This window comes from Cylas formicarius, unplaced genomic scaffold (assembly GCF_029955315.1).
Source record: "Cylas formicarius isolate icCylForm1 unplaced genomic scaffold, icCylForm1.1 PGA_scaffold_7__23_contigs__length_41026272, whole genome shotgun sequence".
NCBI lineage: Eukaryota > Metazoa > Arthropoda > Insecta > Coleoptera > Brentidae > Cylas > Cylas formicarius.
Genome location: NW_026844352.1, coordinates 36,378,892 through 36,398,057, shown reverse-complemented (window position 1 = coordinate 36,398,057; position 19,166 = coordinate 36,378,892). Strand labels below are relative to the sequence as shown.

The 19,166-nt window shown below is 37.8% G+C and overlaps 3 protein-coding genes across 7 annotated transcripts in view; all 3 read left to right on the top strand.

The window, feature by feature from the left end:
- The window catches only part of LOC132704780 (follicle-stimulating hormone receptor), a 147,869-nt gene extending 131,575 nt beyond the window's left edge, over positions 1 to 16,294 (top strand). For all 4 annotated transcript variants that reach the window (XM_060675021.1, XM_060675020.1, XM_060675024.1 and 1 more), the window contains 12 exons: positions 4,543 to 4,614; positions 4,755 to 4,823; positions 4,955 to 5,098; positions 6,524 to 6,664; positions 6,722 to 6,787; positions 6,837 to 6,980; positions 7,254 to 7,325; positions 7,860 to 8,143; positions 9,491 to 9,874; positions 10,576 to 11,689; positions 13,182 to 13,500; positions 14,520 to 16,294. In XM_060675021.1, the coding sequence (XP_060531004.1) occupies positions 4,543 to 4,614; positions 4,755 to 4,823; positions 4,955 to 5,098; positions 6,524 to 6,664; positions 6,722 to 6,787; positions 6,837 to 6,980; positions 7,254 to 7,325; positions 7,860 to 8,143; positions 9,491 to 9,874; positions 10,576 to 11,689; positions 13,182 to 13,500; positions 14,520 to 14,942 (3,232 nt within the window). In that variant the 3' untranslated portion in view covers positions 14,943 to 16,294. The remainder of the gene's footprint in view (positions 1 to 4,542; positions 4,615 to 4,754; positions 4,824 to 4,954; positions 5,099 to 6,523; positions 6,665 to 6,721; positions 6,788 to 6,836; positions 6,981 to 7,253; positions 7,326 to 7,859; positions 8,144 to 9,490; positions 9,875 to 10,575; positions 11,690 to 13,181; positions 13,501 to 14,519) is intronic.
- Positions 1,837 to 3,846, top strand: LOC132704781 (uncharacterized). Its single transcript, XM_060675025.1, has 3 exons — positions 1,837 to 2,030; positions 3,443 to 3,516; positions 3,582 to 3,846. The coding sequence occupies exons 1-3, from the start codon at positions 1,901 to 1,903 to the stop codon at positions 3,699 to 3,701; spliced, it is 324 nt and encodes a 107-aa protein (XP_060531008.1). The 5' UTR covers positions 1,837 to 1,900; the 3' UTR covers positions 3,702 to 3,846.
- Positions 16,295 to 17,018: 724 nt separating the features above from the next.
- LOC132705211 (uncharacterized) lies at positions 17,019 to 18,987 on the top strand. 2 transcript variants are annotated; one of them, XM_060675672.1, is made up of 3 exons: positions 17,019 to 17,246; positions 18,043 to 18,161; positions 18,609 to 18,987. In XM_060675672.1, exons 1-3 carry the CDS (start codon positions 17,219 to 17,221, stop codon positions 18,837 to 18,839), a joined length of 378 nt encoding a protein of 125 aa, XP_060531655.1. In that variant the 5' UTR covers positions 17,019 to 17,218; the 3' UTR covers positions 18,840 to 18,987. The 2 variants fall into 2 exon arrangements, with proteins under 2 accessions (XP_060531655.1, XP_060531656.1); XM_060675673.1 differs by lacking the exon at positions 17,019 to 17,246 and adding an exon at positions 17,445 to 17,579.
- The last annotated feature ends 179 nt before the right edge of the window (positions 18,988 to 19,166 follow it).

Genomic DNA, 19,166 nt, shown 5'->3' with positions numbered 1-19,166 from the left:
AAATTTTGCAACGTTTTATGTATACAGGTGAAATGAATGAAATTTTCCTTTTTAATAGATATATTTTGATATTTTATCAACACTTCTGGAAGACAAGTAAAACTCTGGAAAATGATAAATAATATTCCTATACCAAAATTTTAAGGACTCCTAAATTAAAGCAAGTATCTGTAAAAATTGGCAAATTGACCTTTGATAGCCATGAGATTGTGTAAATAATGTTAACTACTCAGAATACATTTTGTTAATCTTTCTATATGTTCTTGCTATTATCACATTATTCGAGACAAATGACCAAATTCATCAAAACTTTAATATGATGTTTTCAAAGACTTTCTCAATATGATAATCGATTAATTATCAATCAATCAAATTGATTGACAATATCATGGCTACCTAAGGCAAATACGTCAAATAATCCTATTTTTACACAAACTTGGTTTTAGTTCGGAACCGTTTTTTCTTTCCACCAAGTGAACAAAATTTCTGCTCACATATGCACGCAATAAAGATTTATTGAGAGCCATGTTTTAAACAAAAAAATAAGAAAAAAATATATTTTTTCTTAAACTGCTAAGGATATGTATAAGGAGGTATTATATAAAAATAACCCGAAATTGATGGACGAAAAATTCAATTATATACAGTGTAGTATTTAAAATATCAACTTCGATGCTCCTTCACCATAAAAGTCTAACCAGTCATCCATTGTGAATCACCCTATATGTACACCGAATACGATGTACAGAGTGGATACCAAGTGTCCCAGTGAGAATTTTTATAAAATTTCTTTTACGGAACAAATATTAGAAAAAGCGACATCGCAATCTTCAGCGAATTTCGTTTTTTTTTTTTTTTAATTGTTATGCTTTGTCTGGTAAAATAAAGTGGTTCAGAAAAGTTGTATTTATCTTTATTTCAATGTTCCATTCGGGTTCAGTTATCGGGTTCAAACGAGCTAGGTCTAGTTTAAAACAGCGTTGCCAACTTTATAATATATGTTATAAATAATATACACTGTAAATCTCTTAAGATTTTTAATAAAACAGTACTCAAACCAAAAGTACTGACAAATATAGTAATAAATACCCAATATAAGCCCTTAGCAGCCTTATTTTTAAAATGGGGTATCAATGAAAACTATGACAAGAAAAAAATTGTTATAACATAATAGCAATTCCATAAGATGACGGGACAGGTAGGCTTTGAAAAGTTACTTTTGAAGAAGTCTCTGCAAGAGTTCACGCAGGGCGATACTTAATAGTTAATCAATTTGGTCTGCGTCCTGCATAACCAACCGCAACCATTTTAAAGTCAGTAACGTAAGTAAGTGCATTTAAAGTGCATATGCATATTTTTCTGGTTTTTCTTAAATAGTTCCTAAAACTGTGTATATTATATAATATTTTAATATTTTGTGCGACTTTTGATTTATACAAAGTGGTACATGTTTGGAAGTCAGGTTCACCGCATTAGATTTTGGGGTAGTAGGGTAGTACTCAAAGTACGAGAAAATTTTTCATAAAAATTACTTGCATTTTTCTTTTTTCATCGTTACACCATCAGAAGACGTAACTATCCTTGTCTCTATTTCAACACTTTTTTGAGTAATTGATTCTGATTACAAAACATTAGAGATAGCGAAAGACTATAAAGGCGTAAACAGACTATTATCACGTCACGTGAGCTCACATGCTATCACGCTAGGTCACGACACAACCGAAATATCTGCTATTCAATTTATACGTGTTTATAAATAGACCATCTCATCAGCTCACGGCAAGTGATGCGTGACAGCACAATTTTGTTTCTGCAAAATTTACATATTCGACACGCGTGAGCACGATTTCAGAGTTTGGCGGCAGTGTTTTTAGTACAGATAGTGGAATTTAAACTGAAAATGGACGAAATTTTAATTGAAACAGTTAGACAACATGAAGTTCTGTATAATCACTCATCCCGTGACTATAGGGATCAGCGTATGCGACAAGAAGCCTGGGAAGAACTCGACAGGGAATTAAAAATATCAGGTAAAGTTTAAGGTTTTTATTGAAATAAATAATTAATTAACCGTTAACGTGATGTATTCTTCCTCTACGAACCATGCCCATTTGCCGAGGTACAGCGCCAGTAGGCGAATTAAAATATTCCTTAAAAGCCTCTCGAGTTGTAAAGGCGTCATTAGCATAGTTTCTTCTTAGCCCTTGGAGATTCTGGAGAGCCGCTTCTGGTGATCCTAATGTAGCGATATCAGGTTCCAATGACTCTGAACATAATATGTTATGTAGGCAGCATGAGGCCAGCACAACTTTATCAACTAAGTACGGCTGTATTTCCAAGTGTCTGCGAAACACTCTCCAGCGAGCAACCAAAATACTCTCCAAAATGAAATCTGCTGCTGTTTTGAGTGGTAACGCTTCATCGCCAAGAATAACATGTGCCTGTGGTAATCCATTTATTTCGAGAGGAGCATTTTCAGGTAAACCTGACTTCTCGAAAATTCCACCATCGCTATTCCTACCATAAGACCCAACGTCAATTGAAATGAACTTATAGTCGGCATCAACTAGTGCCAACAGGACTATTGAATGATTACCTTTGTAATTATAAAATGTAGAGCCTGCCACACCGTTATAATGATTACGGTCATCATTACCTGCATACAGAACTTGATGCCCCTCTATCTGAACTTGACCTGACCTTGGCCATCGCATTTCACTAATCCCAAGGATTTCGATGTTCAACCTTCTCATTTCTTTTATAGCATTGTGGACTTTGCCAGCTTCAAACATACTTCGCGCATTCCATATAGCAATCTTCCTCATGACTGGCCCGGAGATTCTTAGCACCCCCTGACCATCAAAGGTCTGCCGGGGACTGAGGGCCGTAACTTTAGCTTTTCCAGTCATGCTGATGATTTGTCCTGGGGAGTTTAATGAGGTAGTTTCCCGTTGCTTTCCTCATCGCAGCGTCTTTGCCGTTGCAATCGATATGTGATAGTCGCCAAAGATTTTCTGGTATCGAGCCTTAAATGAAGTTTCTTCGGTAGCCTCGACCCAGTAATGTCATAGCTGCTTCCCTATGCCATGCTAGTTTTGGTCCACCCCGGGTATTTCATTTCCCCGGTACCACTCATATCTGAGAGGCGTTCCCCTATCCGCCACCCGGGGAGGCGCCCGATGGGGGACTAGCAACCCCCGACGGGCTGCATTAATTGGGCACTGGATATTAATATTCTTTCCGTCTATGGCAGCAATGCAATTCGGAAAATTCCATATTTGCTTAAATTTTGCTGCAGATTTGTTCCATGTATCTGTCATTGGTGCAGGCATCACAATAGGTCCCAAGTTTTAACCTAGTCTGTAGCTAAAGCCTACACTCCTAAATGAATTCCCTGTGGCAAGGAACCTGAAACAAAATAATGAACTAACATCATTTTCAGCGGATAAAGACAAACAAATGTGGGATAAACATCGAACAAACGTCTTTTCTTTTGCCCTATATGGAAGGTCGAAGGTATTATTAAAATTTGTTGCTGACTAATTGTATTATGTTAAACTATAATATGTTTTTCTTTTAAGGACATGCAGCAATTTAGTATCCGATGTCGAACATATTGCGGATGTGCAAGAATCCGAAGACATAGCAGAGGCAGAGATAACTCACACAAATTCAGAGACAGAGGTATCCCAAGACAGTAGAAAGAAATGAAAACACGTCACAAGAAACAAATCCAGCAGCAGAACTGGTCCATATAATGCAAGAGAATGCAAATCTACGAAAAAAAAAAAGAATATCAGGAATAAAAGAAGGCAGAAGCAAAGAAACCTCCGCTCTTGGAACATATGGACGATATTGACTTGTTTTTCTTAAGTATGGTAAAAATGACGAAAAAGCTGCCAAACTACGAACAAACATCTGTTCAATTAGCAGTGAGCAATGCAGTACTTCAAGCTGAACAACGAAGTTTAGGAAGGCAACCATATCATTGTCTATGCAATCTGCTTGTTCACGCGAGAGCAACCAGTCCTCAAACTGTGAAAATGATGGAAGACCAACGCTTTTAGAATTATCTTCTATTAACGATAGAAATTTCAAAAATCTAATCTTTCTTCGGTACTAATGGCTTTTTGAAATTTAATGTTTTGCTTTTTGATGTCTTCTTTAATTAGCCCGTGCAAAAAATCAAATTCATCTTTGGTCATCCGAAAATACATATGATAACGATCTCGATGCTCCTTTATTTCATGTCTTTCGTGAACTTACAAAAATGCAGCTGCGTTTTCTAAATCTTCTTCAAAGTCTGAGCAACTTAACGAGCTACAAGATTCACTTGCCACCTTCACAAACACAAAATATGTAATAAAAATGATTTGCAGTGTACGTAGTCTGTTTCTAAGCCGTGACAGCATGTGATATGTTGCCGATGTGGCAACACGTGATCTCACGTGACGTGATAATAGTCTGTTTGCGCCTTAAAAATGATGCGGTAGCAATGAAATAATGGAAAGAGAATTAATTGTAAGTCTTGCATTGTTTCAGACTAATGAAACGCAATCAGATCACATACGTAGACGACATGACGTTCAGTAACCTTACGACGCTGAAAGTTCTGTAAGTGCCTCGGAAAATAATTAAATTTGCGCGTACTTTCGGCGACACCCTTAACTCCGTATTCGAGTTATACAACGTCGATAAAAAGTATCCGCCGATTTGCATACGAAATACAGTGAAAAACTTTTTGTTGTTTTCAGCGAGTTGGATGACAACTTTTTGACGCAGATACCGTTGGCGATCACCAAACTTCCAGAACTGCAAGAGTTGTAAGTCGAAAGTTAAACTTTTGACCGTCTTTTACTTGTCGCGTCGGGTAAAGTGTAAACCGTTCTCGTTACTTAAAAACCGCCACCCGATGTTTCGGTTGTTATAAAATCTGCGACTCCATTCGTTCCAGCTCTATATCCGGGAATCGCATCAAGTATATCGCGGGTGGCGTGCTTCAGAAAACTCCCGCCTTGGCATTGCTGGAGCTGAAGGGAAACCCTTTGGTGGCGGTGGACAGTCACGCATTCTCCCACCTCCCTAGGCTTCGAAAGCTGCAAGTATTATTTTCTTTTTTTGTTATTTCCTTCGTTGCTCCAAAATGTAAACAATTTAATTAGTTAAGCTAAACTTTGTTCACGACGTGCTGGTCAAATTTTGTTAAGCATGTTCAAAACAAAAATCTGTTCCACGTAATCAAAAACTAGGCATTATAATATTGGATACGTCACTACAACAACCGAACATACACCTGAAATTAAAGTGTTCATAAGTTCATAAGTTCATAAGGATTTAGGAATTATTGTATGTGGCCGATGTTCTCCATCAGACTCAGCCCTCGTACAAATTCCGTTATTCTACAAAGAATAAATTACTCGTATTCTTCAGTCTGGAGGTTTTTGAGTACCTGATTTTTTCCGCTGCAGCGCATATGTACAATTTGTACTCTGCTGCTTCCTCATCTTCCAAGCAAAACTTGCCCCAATTATTTATTATTGGTACGGCTGATCTTGTGCATATAGTATCTGAGCCTACACTGTCCGGTGCATAGAAAATTTCAGATTTTATCCGTCCACTAGTAATAGGGTGTCGATCTTGTGGTTTTTCGCAGCAAGTATTCGCCAGTTCCCTCTGCTATCTAGGCTTTGATTGCATTCCGTGGTATAGCCAACATTGGCTGTAGACCTATTGGTGAGTGCTCATTTTCTCGATGTCATGTCAATCCATGTCAATTTTATGATATTACGGCACCCATTCGACATTCGTTTTGAACCCGTCAGTGTGCCAATCCTGTCCCCATGAGATCGGTCCTACACTAAGCTGGATAATCAATTGATCTTTGATGAGTTTTCGATTCTTTTGAGAACCATAATGATGGTGACGATAAAATGCCCGCAGCTGATGTTAGAGACTGAGTTTTACTTAATTCAAGCACAGTAATTTTTCTGTATCGTGTTGCTGTAGCTCTGAATATAAACGCTTCGACCGCGAGTACAGTACCTATAGTAGCATTAAATAAGTCCTAAAATCATCTGCAAAAAATGAGTTCATTTTACAAAGAGAGTAGTACTGTTAACCTTTATGTTATTGCTATACTTTTTATTTATTTATATGTCATCATTTCATCAAAAATTGCGACAACATCTAGTAATGCAACGTAAATAATGCTTTATTGTTAAAGAAGACATTTTCAGATTTAAGTCACAATTTGGCGACAGGGCCAATTTTCTGGTCGATCAAGCGCAGCGAATACCATACCACAATAAAATAACTACAAAACAAAAGCTGTTCCAGTTTTTTGCTTAATTTTATTTTGTAGTCAGTATTCCCGTCAATGCTAATTTTGATATACTGAGCGATTTTTATTTAGATGGAACGCAACGTATAATTTGGTAATTATGCAGTGTCAAAATTAAAAACATCAAAAATTGGACCACAAGGTATGGTTTCCAGAACTGTTGTAAAAAATCCCTTTTTCCAGAATACTCTCTGATGCGCGGGAGCTCGCTACGTTTCCCAACTTGAACGGCACTACGGCACTGGAAATTTTGCGCCTAGACAGAGCCGGACTCAGGACCGTCCCAACATCGTTGTGTACGTTTTGTCCCAAGCTCAAGAGTTTGTAAGCGTCCTGATTACGCGTACTTTAGAGATAAACTATCGCCTCTTTTCTTTTCAGAGATATAAAGTCCAACAAGCTGACTTCAGTCCCAGACCTAAACGATTGCCGCGACATGAGAGTATTGTAAGGTTCGACAATACCTTAGGTGCACGGCTAACTTTGATTTTTCTAGAGACTTAGCAAGCAACAACATTAGATCTATCGAGGGTAAGCCCTTCAGGGGCATGTACCAGATGCACGACCTTTTGCTCGCGCGCAATCAGATCCAGTACATTCCGCATGATGCCTTCTACAACCTATCAAAGTTGCAAGTTCTGTAAGTATCGATTTTGTTTCGAGACTTTATCCATAATTAACGTTTTACGATAGGCACCAACAAGTTTAAAAAAACCTTGCATTGCGACCGTTATGTCAAGTTTTAATTGATAATTTCTTTATTTAAATTTTTATTTTAGTTTATTATCTTTACTTTCTTCGACTCCACTTGCAGACAAACTTCGTAAAGTAGTTTTTTGTATTTTTTTTAATTAAAAAAAATGTATAAATCTGATTACATAAAGGGTCCTAATAGAGTATAGTGTCGTTTCAGAGACTTGGAGAGCAACCAAATCTCTTTCATTCATCCGGACGCGTTCCTATCGATCTCCAGAATCGAAGACCTGTAAGTAGAATCTACCAAATGTTATTCAAGTTCAGACCAAACAAGTGGCAAAAAAGGCTTAACTTCGCCCCTACAAGAATTATTAATGAAACACCACTCGTCCTCCCACTTTTTAAAATGCATAACTGGGGATAACAGTGATTCCAGGCAGTGGCTGCTCGTGGGAAAAAAATTAAAAACTTAGCTTAATAATAATAATAACTATTATCATTAATTTTCTCAATTATTTGTTCATGATATTCTAAATTTCCTTTGGATGTACCCTTAAATATACCCTTAGTATTGTATCCAAAACTCCGCAAAATTTAATACAATTAATAGTTGTTGATTGAAACATTTTTATTGTGTATATGTATATTTACCCAATTCTGCATATTGGATAAATACACAGATAGATGATAAAAAATTTAGCAGCACTGTAGCACATGTGTACCAGCCGCCCCTGTTTTTTTTACTTTTTGTTTATTGCTTGTCGGGTCTCCTTCGGATATAATATCTTAGTTCGAATAATAATATAAATCTCCCCCGTTCCAGAAACCTAGGCAACAACGTATTCCCCCAGCTTCCATCCGGCGGCCTCGAGCGACTTCTCCATCTAAAAACGTTCAACAATCCGAATTTACGAGAATTCCCACCGCCAGAGGATTTCCCGCGGATCCAGAGCTTGGTGTTGGCGTACGCGTATCACTGTTGTGCATTCTTACCCCTCGCGCCCCCCGATCCGCCGCCCCGGGCCAAAGACATCATAGTATTCCCGGACATAGAGGACATTGACCTAAATATATGGAACAGCACCGCCGATCTGTGGCCTTCTCAGCGTAAGTGACCCCTTTAAGATTTGAGCCGCGGACGAGAACATTTTATTTGACTTGGTTAACCCATTCTCTTACCCATCATCATCGGCCTTTGTATCGCTGAACGCGGCTAAGCGCTTTAGGGGGGATGGGGGTGTCATAGTATGAGTTTTCATCAACATCCGTACAGTTAGAAGGATCTCAATTATTATTTTTATTCTGTAAATGATCTGTACCACAGCACTTAGACCTCAGCAAGCCGAGTCCTAGAACTCATATAGGTGACGAAAGTGATGAACCTTTTGAAAAAAAAACTGCAGGAGTTGCAATGTAACCAGGAAACTTAAAAATGATTAATAATAACGATTAAAATAAAAAAATGGTTTTAGAGATTTTCTCAATGCACTCCCATATTAACTTTAAACAGCTACCTGTTGTATTTTGTGCTTTACGTATTTTTTTCATTATTTAACACGTGCTCAATTTATTTAAAGCTTAGCTTAAATTCTACTCAAACTTAATTTTATTATATTAAGAAGGATTAATTAACATTGATATTAATGATCCCGAGTTTTCAAAACACGCCGAACGAATGGAGGGTATCCGCCAGCATAACCAGCCCCGCGGCTAATGCCATAATTCCAATAATCAAGTACTGCACACTGTAGAAGCTCGAGTAGTCCGCGTATATCGCAATGACTGCCAAGCCGGACGCCAAACATAATATACATCCTATCCCGATGAACGCCTGCGTTAAACTCTTCTCTAGTTCCGTTCTGAAGACCGCGAAGCCGATGATGACCGTTAGCACGATTACGTAACAGGTAATGGAGATCTTGAATGTATCTTCCGAAGCCGGTAGCCGAGCGAGCTTCCCGTTTCTGCCGTACGTGTTGTCCACGTTTAGCGCTAAAGCCGTTATCGCACATACAAGGGCAAAGAACTTCATAATCGAACTGCGAGTTATGTTGGTTTTCATTTTATCTCCTCTTAATTTCGTCTCTACGTCAATGTCAACGTGTGACGTTGTTATTTACTTCATTCATCCATCACTGGATATCCCATAGGGCGGGACTAAAAGCAAGAGACTGGCATAAAAGGAAGTCCCAAGTTAAGTGGCTGAATCACGCCCCCATAGGCGGAGCTTGAATTGAAGCACTCCTAGATCCTTCTTGCAAACATGCAAAAACATTTTTTTATTGTTATCCATTCGGAGTAATTGTAATAATTATAATCCAAGAATACCCATGCCATGACTTTCTCCGACATTTCCGAGTTCTAATTCCGGATTAGGGACACTCAGGTTATATCGAATTTCTCAAGAATGGTCAACTGCTCTAATAACGCCGCCTCTTTCCCGCGCCATTCCAGAAAACATCACCAAAAGCTTCGGCAGTAAATTCGAAGCGATCTGGGAAAATATCCGGTCGGACTTCACGTACCCTGGTAACTTCCCCTCGTATATGGAGGACTACGGCGTCGAGGATGACGTTTCGTCGAGGTTTGCTGCGGACGGGGTTTCTCTGGTACCCGGGAAAATCAATTGCCTGCCGGTGCCTGGACCTTTTCTTCCGTGCCAAGATCTGTTCGACTGGTGGACTTTGCGTTGCGGCGTATGGGTCGTCTTCCTCTGCTCGTTACTCGGTAACGGGACCGTAGTGTTCGTGCTGATTTTTTCCAGGAGCAAAATGGACGTGCCCCGCTTCCTGGTTTGCAATTTGGCGGCCGCCGATTTTTTTATGGGGATTTACTTGGGTAAGTGCAGCAGTCTGAAGCAACCCAACGTTATCCCCCAAGCCTAACGGCAAGCCAGGAGTGTGTGATTTAAATCGATTTTTCTTTATATGATCCTCGATTTTTTATTAATATTTGTTATTCTTTATTTATTGTACTGGGTGACTCAATAATGTGGCAAAGAACTATATGTCCCATATTTTTCGTCCTTTTTGGAAAGTGTCTTAATAAATGTTGCAAGAAATAAAAATATAAACATTTTAAAAATATTTAAAATAAAGTATATATTTTTTTAATGAAACACACTATATAATTTTATTGAAAATATACTTAAAAAAAAACACTGAACTCCATTTTTTAAAATCTGTTCCCTCTATAATATTTAAAATAGTCTTTATTTCATACTTTCATATTTATGTACCTATCGATATAAATTTTCCATAAACATTCGTTTTTATTAATTGTTAAAAATAATAAAATTGTTAAAAATAATCCATTAAAGAAAAATATTTATTAAATTTTGATCAGTTTTGGTTATTTTTGCCGATCTTTGACATAGATCGAAATATGAATTATCATTTTACTATATTAAGGTTCATTTTTAATGTCGGAAAATGTGTTAACGTTACGTTAAAATTAAACAATAATCACGGTGTTGTCTAAAAATTTGTTGGTGTTGTATTAAACGATACTGCGCCACCCTGTATATCGTTGACGTTTAGGGTTTCTCGCGGTGGTCGACGCGTCAACATTGGGCGAGTTCCGGATGTACGCGATCCCTTGGCAAATGTCACCGGGTTGTCAACTAGCCGGTTTCCTGGGCGTGCTCAGTTCCGAATTGTCAGTCTACACCCTCGCGGGTTTCCTGGGCGTGCTCAGTTCCGAATTGTCAGTCTACACCCTCGCGGTGATCACCCTAGAACGCAACTACGCCATCACCCACGCCATGCACCTCAACAAACGCCTTTCATTAAAACATGCCGGTTACATCATGATCTGCGGCTGGAGCTTCGCTGTAGTCATGGCGGTGATGCCGTTATTCAACGTCTCCGACTATCGCAAATTCGCGGTCTGTCTCCCGTTCGAGACCAAAGACCTCGCCAGTTTATCTTATGTCGTTTTCCTCATGTTCATCAACGGCATCGCGTTCCTGATCCTAATGGGATGCTACCTGAAGATGTACTGTGCAATACGCGGCTCGCAGGCTTGGAACTCGAACGATTCGCGCATCGCTAAACGCATGGCGCTGCTCGTGTTCACCGACTTTCTGTGCTGGTCGCCCATCGCGTTTTTCTCGCTGACCGCGGCGTTCGGACTCCATTTGGTCAGCTTGGAGCAGGCCAAAGTGTTTACAGTGTTCATATTGCCGTTCAATTCGTGCTGCAACCCGTTCCTCTACGCCATTCTGACGAAACAGTTCAAAAAAGACTGCGTGATGATATGCAAAGCGATCGAAGAAAGTCGCGTGACCAGAGGGATCGGCAGGTGTCGCCACAGTTCGAACTTTAGCAACAGACAGACGCCGGCGAACACCAACAGCCTGGCTGACCGATCGTCCAGGGAGAACAAGGAGCATCACGTACCCGCCTGCACGTGCAACGCAAAGTTATTGGGGGACGCTAATCCGTCGAAGAATCAGCTGCAGCCGCGGCCGGATCGGAAGACGCGAGCAAGGGAATGGTTGCTGACGAAAGCTAGATGGTTATTATGCGTGAGGAGACCTCCAAGACATCGGCCGAGGGACGACACTTACACTTATCAGATCGCCGAGATCCAGCAGAAGCAACACATGAGAGCTTCATCGGTGTCTTCTAGTGAAAACTTCAGTTCGTCGAGGTATGAAGAATGTCTGATGATTTTTTTGTTAAAATATGACTCTGAGAGTTGCTATCTCAGTGGATAGCTTATTAATATTTATATTATAACGGATTAACTGAAACCAAAATATTGAAGCAGCTATATTTGTTGGACTGCGACTTTCTTGAAAGTTATATATCGCAACATTTATTCGGTGTATTTGATGGGAGAAATTGGCAAATGTCATGTTTTGTTTCAGAATTTGTAACGTATGATGCCATTTCATTTTTTTAGAAATTTATTTATTTTTTACAAACTGGTCAAAAATCAATGATGACGCTACGTTAGTTAATGTTCCAAATCACGAATCGTTAATCCGAAGTTGTAGTCAAATATTTAAATAATATTTTCTTTCTCATATTCACCATTCGCAATGTTTTCAAGTTTGACTTGTAAAAGATTAAAACCATTAACGGTTTTAAGCAAATTTATTACGATCACAACACCCAAGGTTCGAGGTGGAAATCGAACTTACAACCTCCGGCAAGGTGCGAAAGGTTATTTCCATAAATTCTTCTTCTTTTGCTGTAGTTTTGCGATGTTGTCAAAGCCAATCAATCCATGCCCAAGTCCAGAAAATGTGCAGTACGTAAAATACATGAGTATTCTTGATTGTTGATTAGGTACTTACGCTCTGTTTCGTAATGTGAGAGAGCTATAAATCATTATTGAACTATAAAACTTGCCGTTTTCCATAGGCGTAGTATTTTACCTATGATGAGTGTCAAAGGTTTCAAGAGTGGCAGGTAGACGGACAGGTAGTTGACCTCCAGTGCTTTAGTTTTTAAAATTAGAACTATAGAAAATATAGAAATTCATAAACAAGTTGCAATTTCAGCAAAATGTGCTCTTTGCACGAAATTTATTGTTGATGAAATCGTTTCAAAACCGCTTTTAAAATGAGACATTGCAGGAAAGAATAACGAAACAAAATCGAGCAAAGAGTCTGAGAAGCTGGTAACATGCTCTAAAGACCCTTATTGCTTCTCTGGACTCCAACGACTAATGTTCATCTGACTACTCGGATGACTAAAATTTACAAATGCAAATAGTATATTTTCTTAAATAATGATATTTATTACAGTTTATCTATTATACTTACTTATTTACTTATTACGTTACTTTTTAACCTTTCAGTTGTCCAGCCTGTTTAAGGATCAATGTCATTGCAAATTTACATTTTATTACTCTCTCGCATTAAGAAAGTAAATATAGAATTAATTTTGACGTTTTTGATGTATTTTTTTATTACGAACTCAAATGTGACAAAGTCAAATATTTCAAAAAAAAAATTAAAATGTTTGTTTATATATATATATATATATATATATATATATATATATATATATATATATATATATATATATATATATATATATATATATACAATTCTGAAATATTTTCATGGAACATTGTTACCTGTTTTATCATTATGTCGTTTTGAGAACTTCCCACAATTTTTTCACACTAGGTCGGATTCATGGCGCCATAACCACCACTGCGGCATCCCTCTCCGTCTACTCGATCCTAAACGCAGGGCCTCCTCGTGGATGGTGACGCGTAAAACGTCGCAGGATTCGAACTTGTCGAGTTCGAGGAACGATTCGTCTGGATCCGGCAACACGACGGCCAGCACCAGCACCTGGAGGATGTCCAGATCGAGCGGATCCAGCGAGCCGGTCAGGGGCAGAGTGAAGCCCCGCCTAACGCGTCAGTACGCGATCCAAGACGACACCGATTCTCCCGGGAGCCCCGGCAGGCTGACGGTAAATAATTACTACTACCCCTGTGTAAGTAGACGTTTTATTAGAACAGTAACCCGGGTTTCAATTAAGAAAAGTAGACAGTAGTAGTAGACTTTTTTTTTGAAAGAAACTTCCACAGGCTACTGTAATGCTTTTTACAAAACTTCTGGATTCCTCATGCGTCGGTTTTTGCTTAGTCGAAACAGCGAAACTGTTTCAGTTTCAGTCAAGCTCTGAAGAAGCCAACAGGATGATTGGCGAAACGTCACCAATTTCGACTAAGCAAAAACCGACGCAGGAGGAATCCAGAAGTTTTGTAAAAAGCAGTAGTAGTAGACATTTAAATAACAAAAAAAAGTCTTTGGTCAATTATCCAGAAAAATGGTAATCTCGCGAAATCTTATCTTATCTAAATTTCAAAAGTTAATTTATTGTTTTAATATGAAAAAAGATTACATGTTTTTCCCAAAACCAAAAACTACTGCTGACAAAATTTAAGTTCATATTTACAATATTTTGACTTCATAGTTTTGCTTAGTTAGTTAGTTTCGTTAGTTCTGAAACAATCACTATTCCCGAAGATAATTAGTACTCACATATGAAAATTACTTACAATAATATATTAATTCCATCAGCATTACTATCTAAAACCTCAAATAACTGGAAAGCTAGTTTTTGGACAAAAACTGTTTAAAAAAAATTAATTTTGCGTAAACAATTAAAAATATATCCATAAAAGAAGTTTGGGAGTAAAAGCATTCCTCTTTAACGACTCTTCTATATATAATTTTGTCGAACCGTTTCAAAAATAATTTTAAAAATTTTCTGAGACCCTTTCGCAGACCACCTTATTTAAGGCTGTTTTCCAAACACATCAAAAATATGCGTCAATCACTTTCTTGTTTTATCTTTTTCATATTTAAAATTTTATTAATTTTTACAATAGTAATGTGTAACTTTTTATTTCACATTTATTTCGTTTTTATGATAAAGACAGTTTTTTTTTTCTAAGCAACTTTCTTAATAAATTTTAAAATGAAAATATAAACAAAATTTTATTTTAGGTGCGGTTTCTCACGACCATCCCTTCGGCGGCGGAGAACAGCGTGCAAGCGGAAGACGAACAACAGACTCCGGCTTCCGTGAGCCCCGCCAAGGAGCGAGATGCGCCGCTCTACGCCATACTGCACAGCGCTGTCCAACCCGCTCTGCCGGCGCACGTGCGCAGACAGTCGATAGTGACGTTGCATCCGGCGTCTGAAATCGCGAAAAATGCCGTCAAGAATGGCGTGTCCAAGACCAGCATTCTCAAGACGAACAATAACACGATTTCCGACTCTAGCCCGTCGACCAGCACGAAGAACGCCGACAGTGACAAAACATCTAGTCGGGCTGCTAAAGGAGGTCGACCTAGTAACGATAACGTAAATACTTCTAGTCAACCGGCCACGAATCGGGGCGGCACGGAGACCGATCCCTGTAGATAATAGTTGGTACTTAAATAGGTTATATAATTGTGTTAACTAGAAAAAAACGATGCTACGCTGTCTTTGCGCGGGTAATTTCGTATCAAGTCAACCGACGACTGAATATCATTTTTAGGTTTTCCAAAAGCTTTCTCCAATTTTTAAACATAAAGAATTTGGAAAACACATGTTTTGCTCTTTCTTGTTTTTTTTTTCACGTATATATTTTTTCATACCTGTTTACCACAAATCCTTGTCATGAATCATGAATTGAAAAGTTGATCAAACTAACAGTTCTAAAGCTAAAACAATATGATATTTTACCCCCTTATTTAACAAACAAAAACATGCCTTTTCCTAACTTTGAAATATAAATAGAATGAAAAAGGGCTTTCCACACAAAATGGTTTTAATGAAACCTAATTTATAGGTTATGGTTATGTTTTTCCAACATATTGCGAAAACATCGCTTTTCAACTTGTTAAACTAGTCATAATAAACCACACGTCATCATCGTTGGACACCGGCAGTGTGCTCAAGCTAGGCCTAGTTTAAAAAATGGTCTGGTCTGTGATGTCTTCATGACAGTGTCCTCACCCTAGCCTTGGTAGATTTGATACGAATTAACGCTTGTGAAATGCGGGGCTAAAACTGAAAGGGTATATTAATTTTTCAAGTGAACTCTCCCTCATAAGTATTGATAAAAATTAAATGTTATATACTGCTTCAGTGTCAGTCCCGTTATTTTTATTAATGAAAAATTTTTGCCGTCCACAAGAGAACAGCCACAATGAGGGCTCCATTCCATATTTCTTCTATCCCGTATTCTTTGTAATTATATATTTGGCCCGGCATTTTCAAATAGAACGGGCAAAGCAAGACAGAAATTAGTCTTATATTAATACTAACGCAAATCTCGGTTGCGTGTTGATGTAAACGGTGTAGTAAATTATTTGTGAAACTGTCGCATTTACATAACTTAATAAACTATTTATTTGTACATAACTAGCGTTAAGGTTCGAATCAAAGTCTTTTTTTTGTCGATCGGTTTTTGATAAAAGCGAATAACATTTTTCTGGTCAGTAATAATGGTCAATAGATTTTTACTGGTTTACTGAGAAAAAGACTCATAAAATTTCTTAGATCTGCATATAAATGCGTGATATATAAAATATAGATTAAAACGAAATAAAGTAATAAATTTATAAAGTGATACTTAAGTATGTATATACATATATATTTAAGAAAAATGATATTTATATATAAGTATTCGTTCAATGTTGCATTTTCAGTAGAACTGGCACATTAATACCCGTCGTGTTATTTTAAACTTTGTTGTTGTTTTTTTTTGAGTATCTCCATGCAGAATCTACCTCTACTTAAGTATGTAAACGTTATTTTAAATAAAGACTCGATTAAAAACATCCACATTACCAAAGCAACTTTAGTTTTATTTTTTGCTGCGATATATGTACAAAAGTATATACCACAGAATTAATGTGAAGTATACATACTATACTAACAAATGTACTATACTGCCAAATGCACTTGACGTCAATGATAGCGGAATTCTAATCTGTCGCCGCTACTAGCAATACAGAGATCCTGCCTATGCCAATAAAACAGGAACTTATAAAGCAACTATGAAAGATATTTTCAACGTGCGCATGCGGGAGATTTACAACTTCTTCCGTGCTTCTATTCGTTTTTAACCAATGACGTTGCGGCATTCAAGAACCTCCACGACAGCTGACAGATCTGTCAATAGGTTCGGATGGGGAATGTTTACGCTATCACTGTCTAGAAAGAAAACGCACAAAGTGTAAGTTAGTGGGTGAAATGTGGAGGCATGCTTCTCTACGAAAATATTAGTGCTGCTTGCGGTGCATCAATTTAGGTAGGCCTACCATATTATCTAATAGCTAAGTGTCGCCACCCATGAGTTAATTCTGGAAGCTTTCTCAGCGTGTGTTTTAACTTCCGTCCATAGATGGCACTATAGTGGCGAAAAATTTTCTGAATTTCTCTGGGCAAGCGAATTAAAATACGCGGATTTATTAACAGCTCCATCTACCACAGTCCTTCGAATAAAATTGGGTGGGTAACGCGCGCGACACTGGAACATATACGCACGAGTCCGAAAATAAGCGTCGAGCTACGCGCCCGTATTGCAAAATACGACTCGGTTTTAACCGTTTAAAATTAGATTAAATACTTCGGATTGCGGCAGTGGCAATTTTTTTTGTCGATATACAGTGAGGGTTATTTCCCCAAGTGTTAATTTTGATTTTGGAGAAATGCCGTCTTTATCGTCGCCCACGCAGTGTAAGTAAATTTGATGGTGTGCGAAGGGTTTTTGGCGGAAAATGATGAGGTTATAAAGACGGACGCATCGGCCAGATTTATCGGGCTATGACTCGTTAAAATGCGATCATATGTGGACCAAACTGACCAGAGTTAACGTATGTAAGTCACGTTACCCGAAAATTAAAAATAAATTGTGTATCAAACGGCGTAAATGTTTTCGCGTATGCACCCGAATTCGAAGAACCGAGTTTAATGGACTTTCACTAACGTTTTCGCATTTTTACGTCAATTTTTCGGACTTGTGTTAGGTAGCCCGATCTTCGAAAAAACAATATAAAGATTTACCCTTGGGTAAGTTTGCCGGACACTTAAAAATAAAAATAAAAAATATATTTTGTTTAGAAGCTTTATACCTGTTTTTTTAGTTGACCGTTAACTATTTTAAACAAGCGATTTAATAACAAAACCAAATTTTATTCTTATACCAAATAATGTCATGCTATAAAAAATATTGAACCATATAATCTAAATGTGTCGTACGTTCTCTTCGAACAGAATCGCCCGTATACATTTACCTTTTTATGTATTTATGATAAATAAACGGTTAAATTTAGCATTAACCGGCGCGCTATTCCATGTAACGATCGTAGAATGAATTAATGTATACAATTTTTAAAGCAAAATAAATCCTCGCGTGTAAACGCAAGCTATCCATGCGCAGTTTACCAAATCCCAAGCAATAATTTGCTTCACTGATAGGAACTTTTATTTTTTCCCTTATATGTGTTTTTTATATAAATTTACTTTATCTTAGCGATGGACACCGTCTATCCGGAACCGATGTCGAGGTTGCACAGGCGGATGGTACCGAAAAAGAGAAGAGGCAGCTCCACAAGATACCGAACGCAGCCTGTAACATTCTCCGAAATACAGGTACCTTCTGTCTTGTGATTCCATTTCTTTCCTTCTGTTGACCACCACCTGTACTAGGATCATTCGTGTGGTCTTCAAGTAATTTTCTTTTTTATGTTTAAGAAGATTATTATATTAAAATCGTAGAAAATATCGAAGTTCAATATTAGTTAACAACCATAAGAAAAATCGCGGGCGGATCATCCTACCTACCATTTGTTAATAAAAACCAAAAATGAAAAGAGGAAGATGTTTTTTTAGTCGAGGATTTATCTCCTGCTCATAGATGGCGCATCAAACGATAAAGCATTGAACACAAAACCGTCTACCATTTACTGTTTCAATCGCGTGTATTACCATTGATTTAGCATTAACGACCCTTAGTGTTTGGACTTTTTCCCCTTGTCCTTTCGGTCCTAATTAAACCTAAATTAACCAAATTCTAAACCTTTGCGTGTTAACTTCCAGGAAGTGGATGAGGATAATGTGAGCGATGATACTGTTGCTACCTCGTCCACGGCTTCGACGCAAGAGCTGCATGTGTTAAATGAAAAATTTGAAGAATTCAAGAGAACCAGAGACTTGATGTTTAGCAGACTAGATGGCACCGACAACAACGTAGATAACAACATTCAAAACCAAGCACCCTTACAGACTTCGCGGTCTATAGGCAAGCTTCCCTCTAGGCCTTCATTTTAGCATTTTTAAAGAAGTTTTTTTTGTTATTTTTGATAGGTTTTTCTAATGTTTTTTTTTTAATAGATATAACCTCTAATCAACAGCGTCGCGTTGTTTATGTACATATAGCTTAGTGCAATGTATTAAGGAATTAGTTTTTTATAATAAAGGGCGATTTTAAATATTTATCGTCATTTATTTTCCTTACTCATTTTGGCATTTCCTAACCCCTAATACACCGAGGCAATGACTTTCTTTTCAATAGCCAAATATTCCATTAATTATCCCACTTGGGTCTATTACCTGTGTAAAATATGAATTAGCTTCAATTTTAAAGGCTTTTGGAAA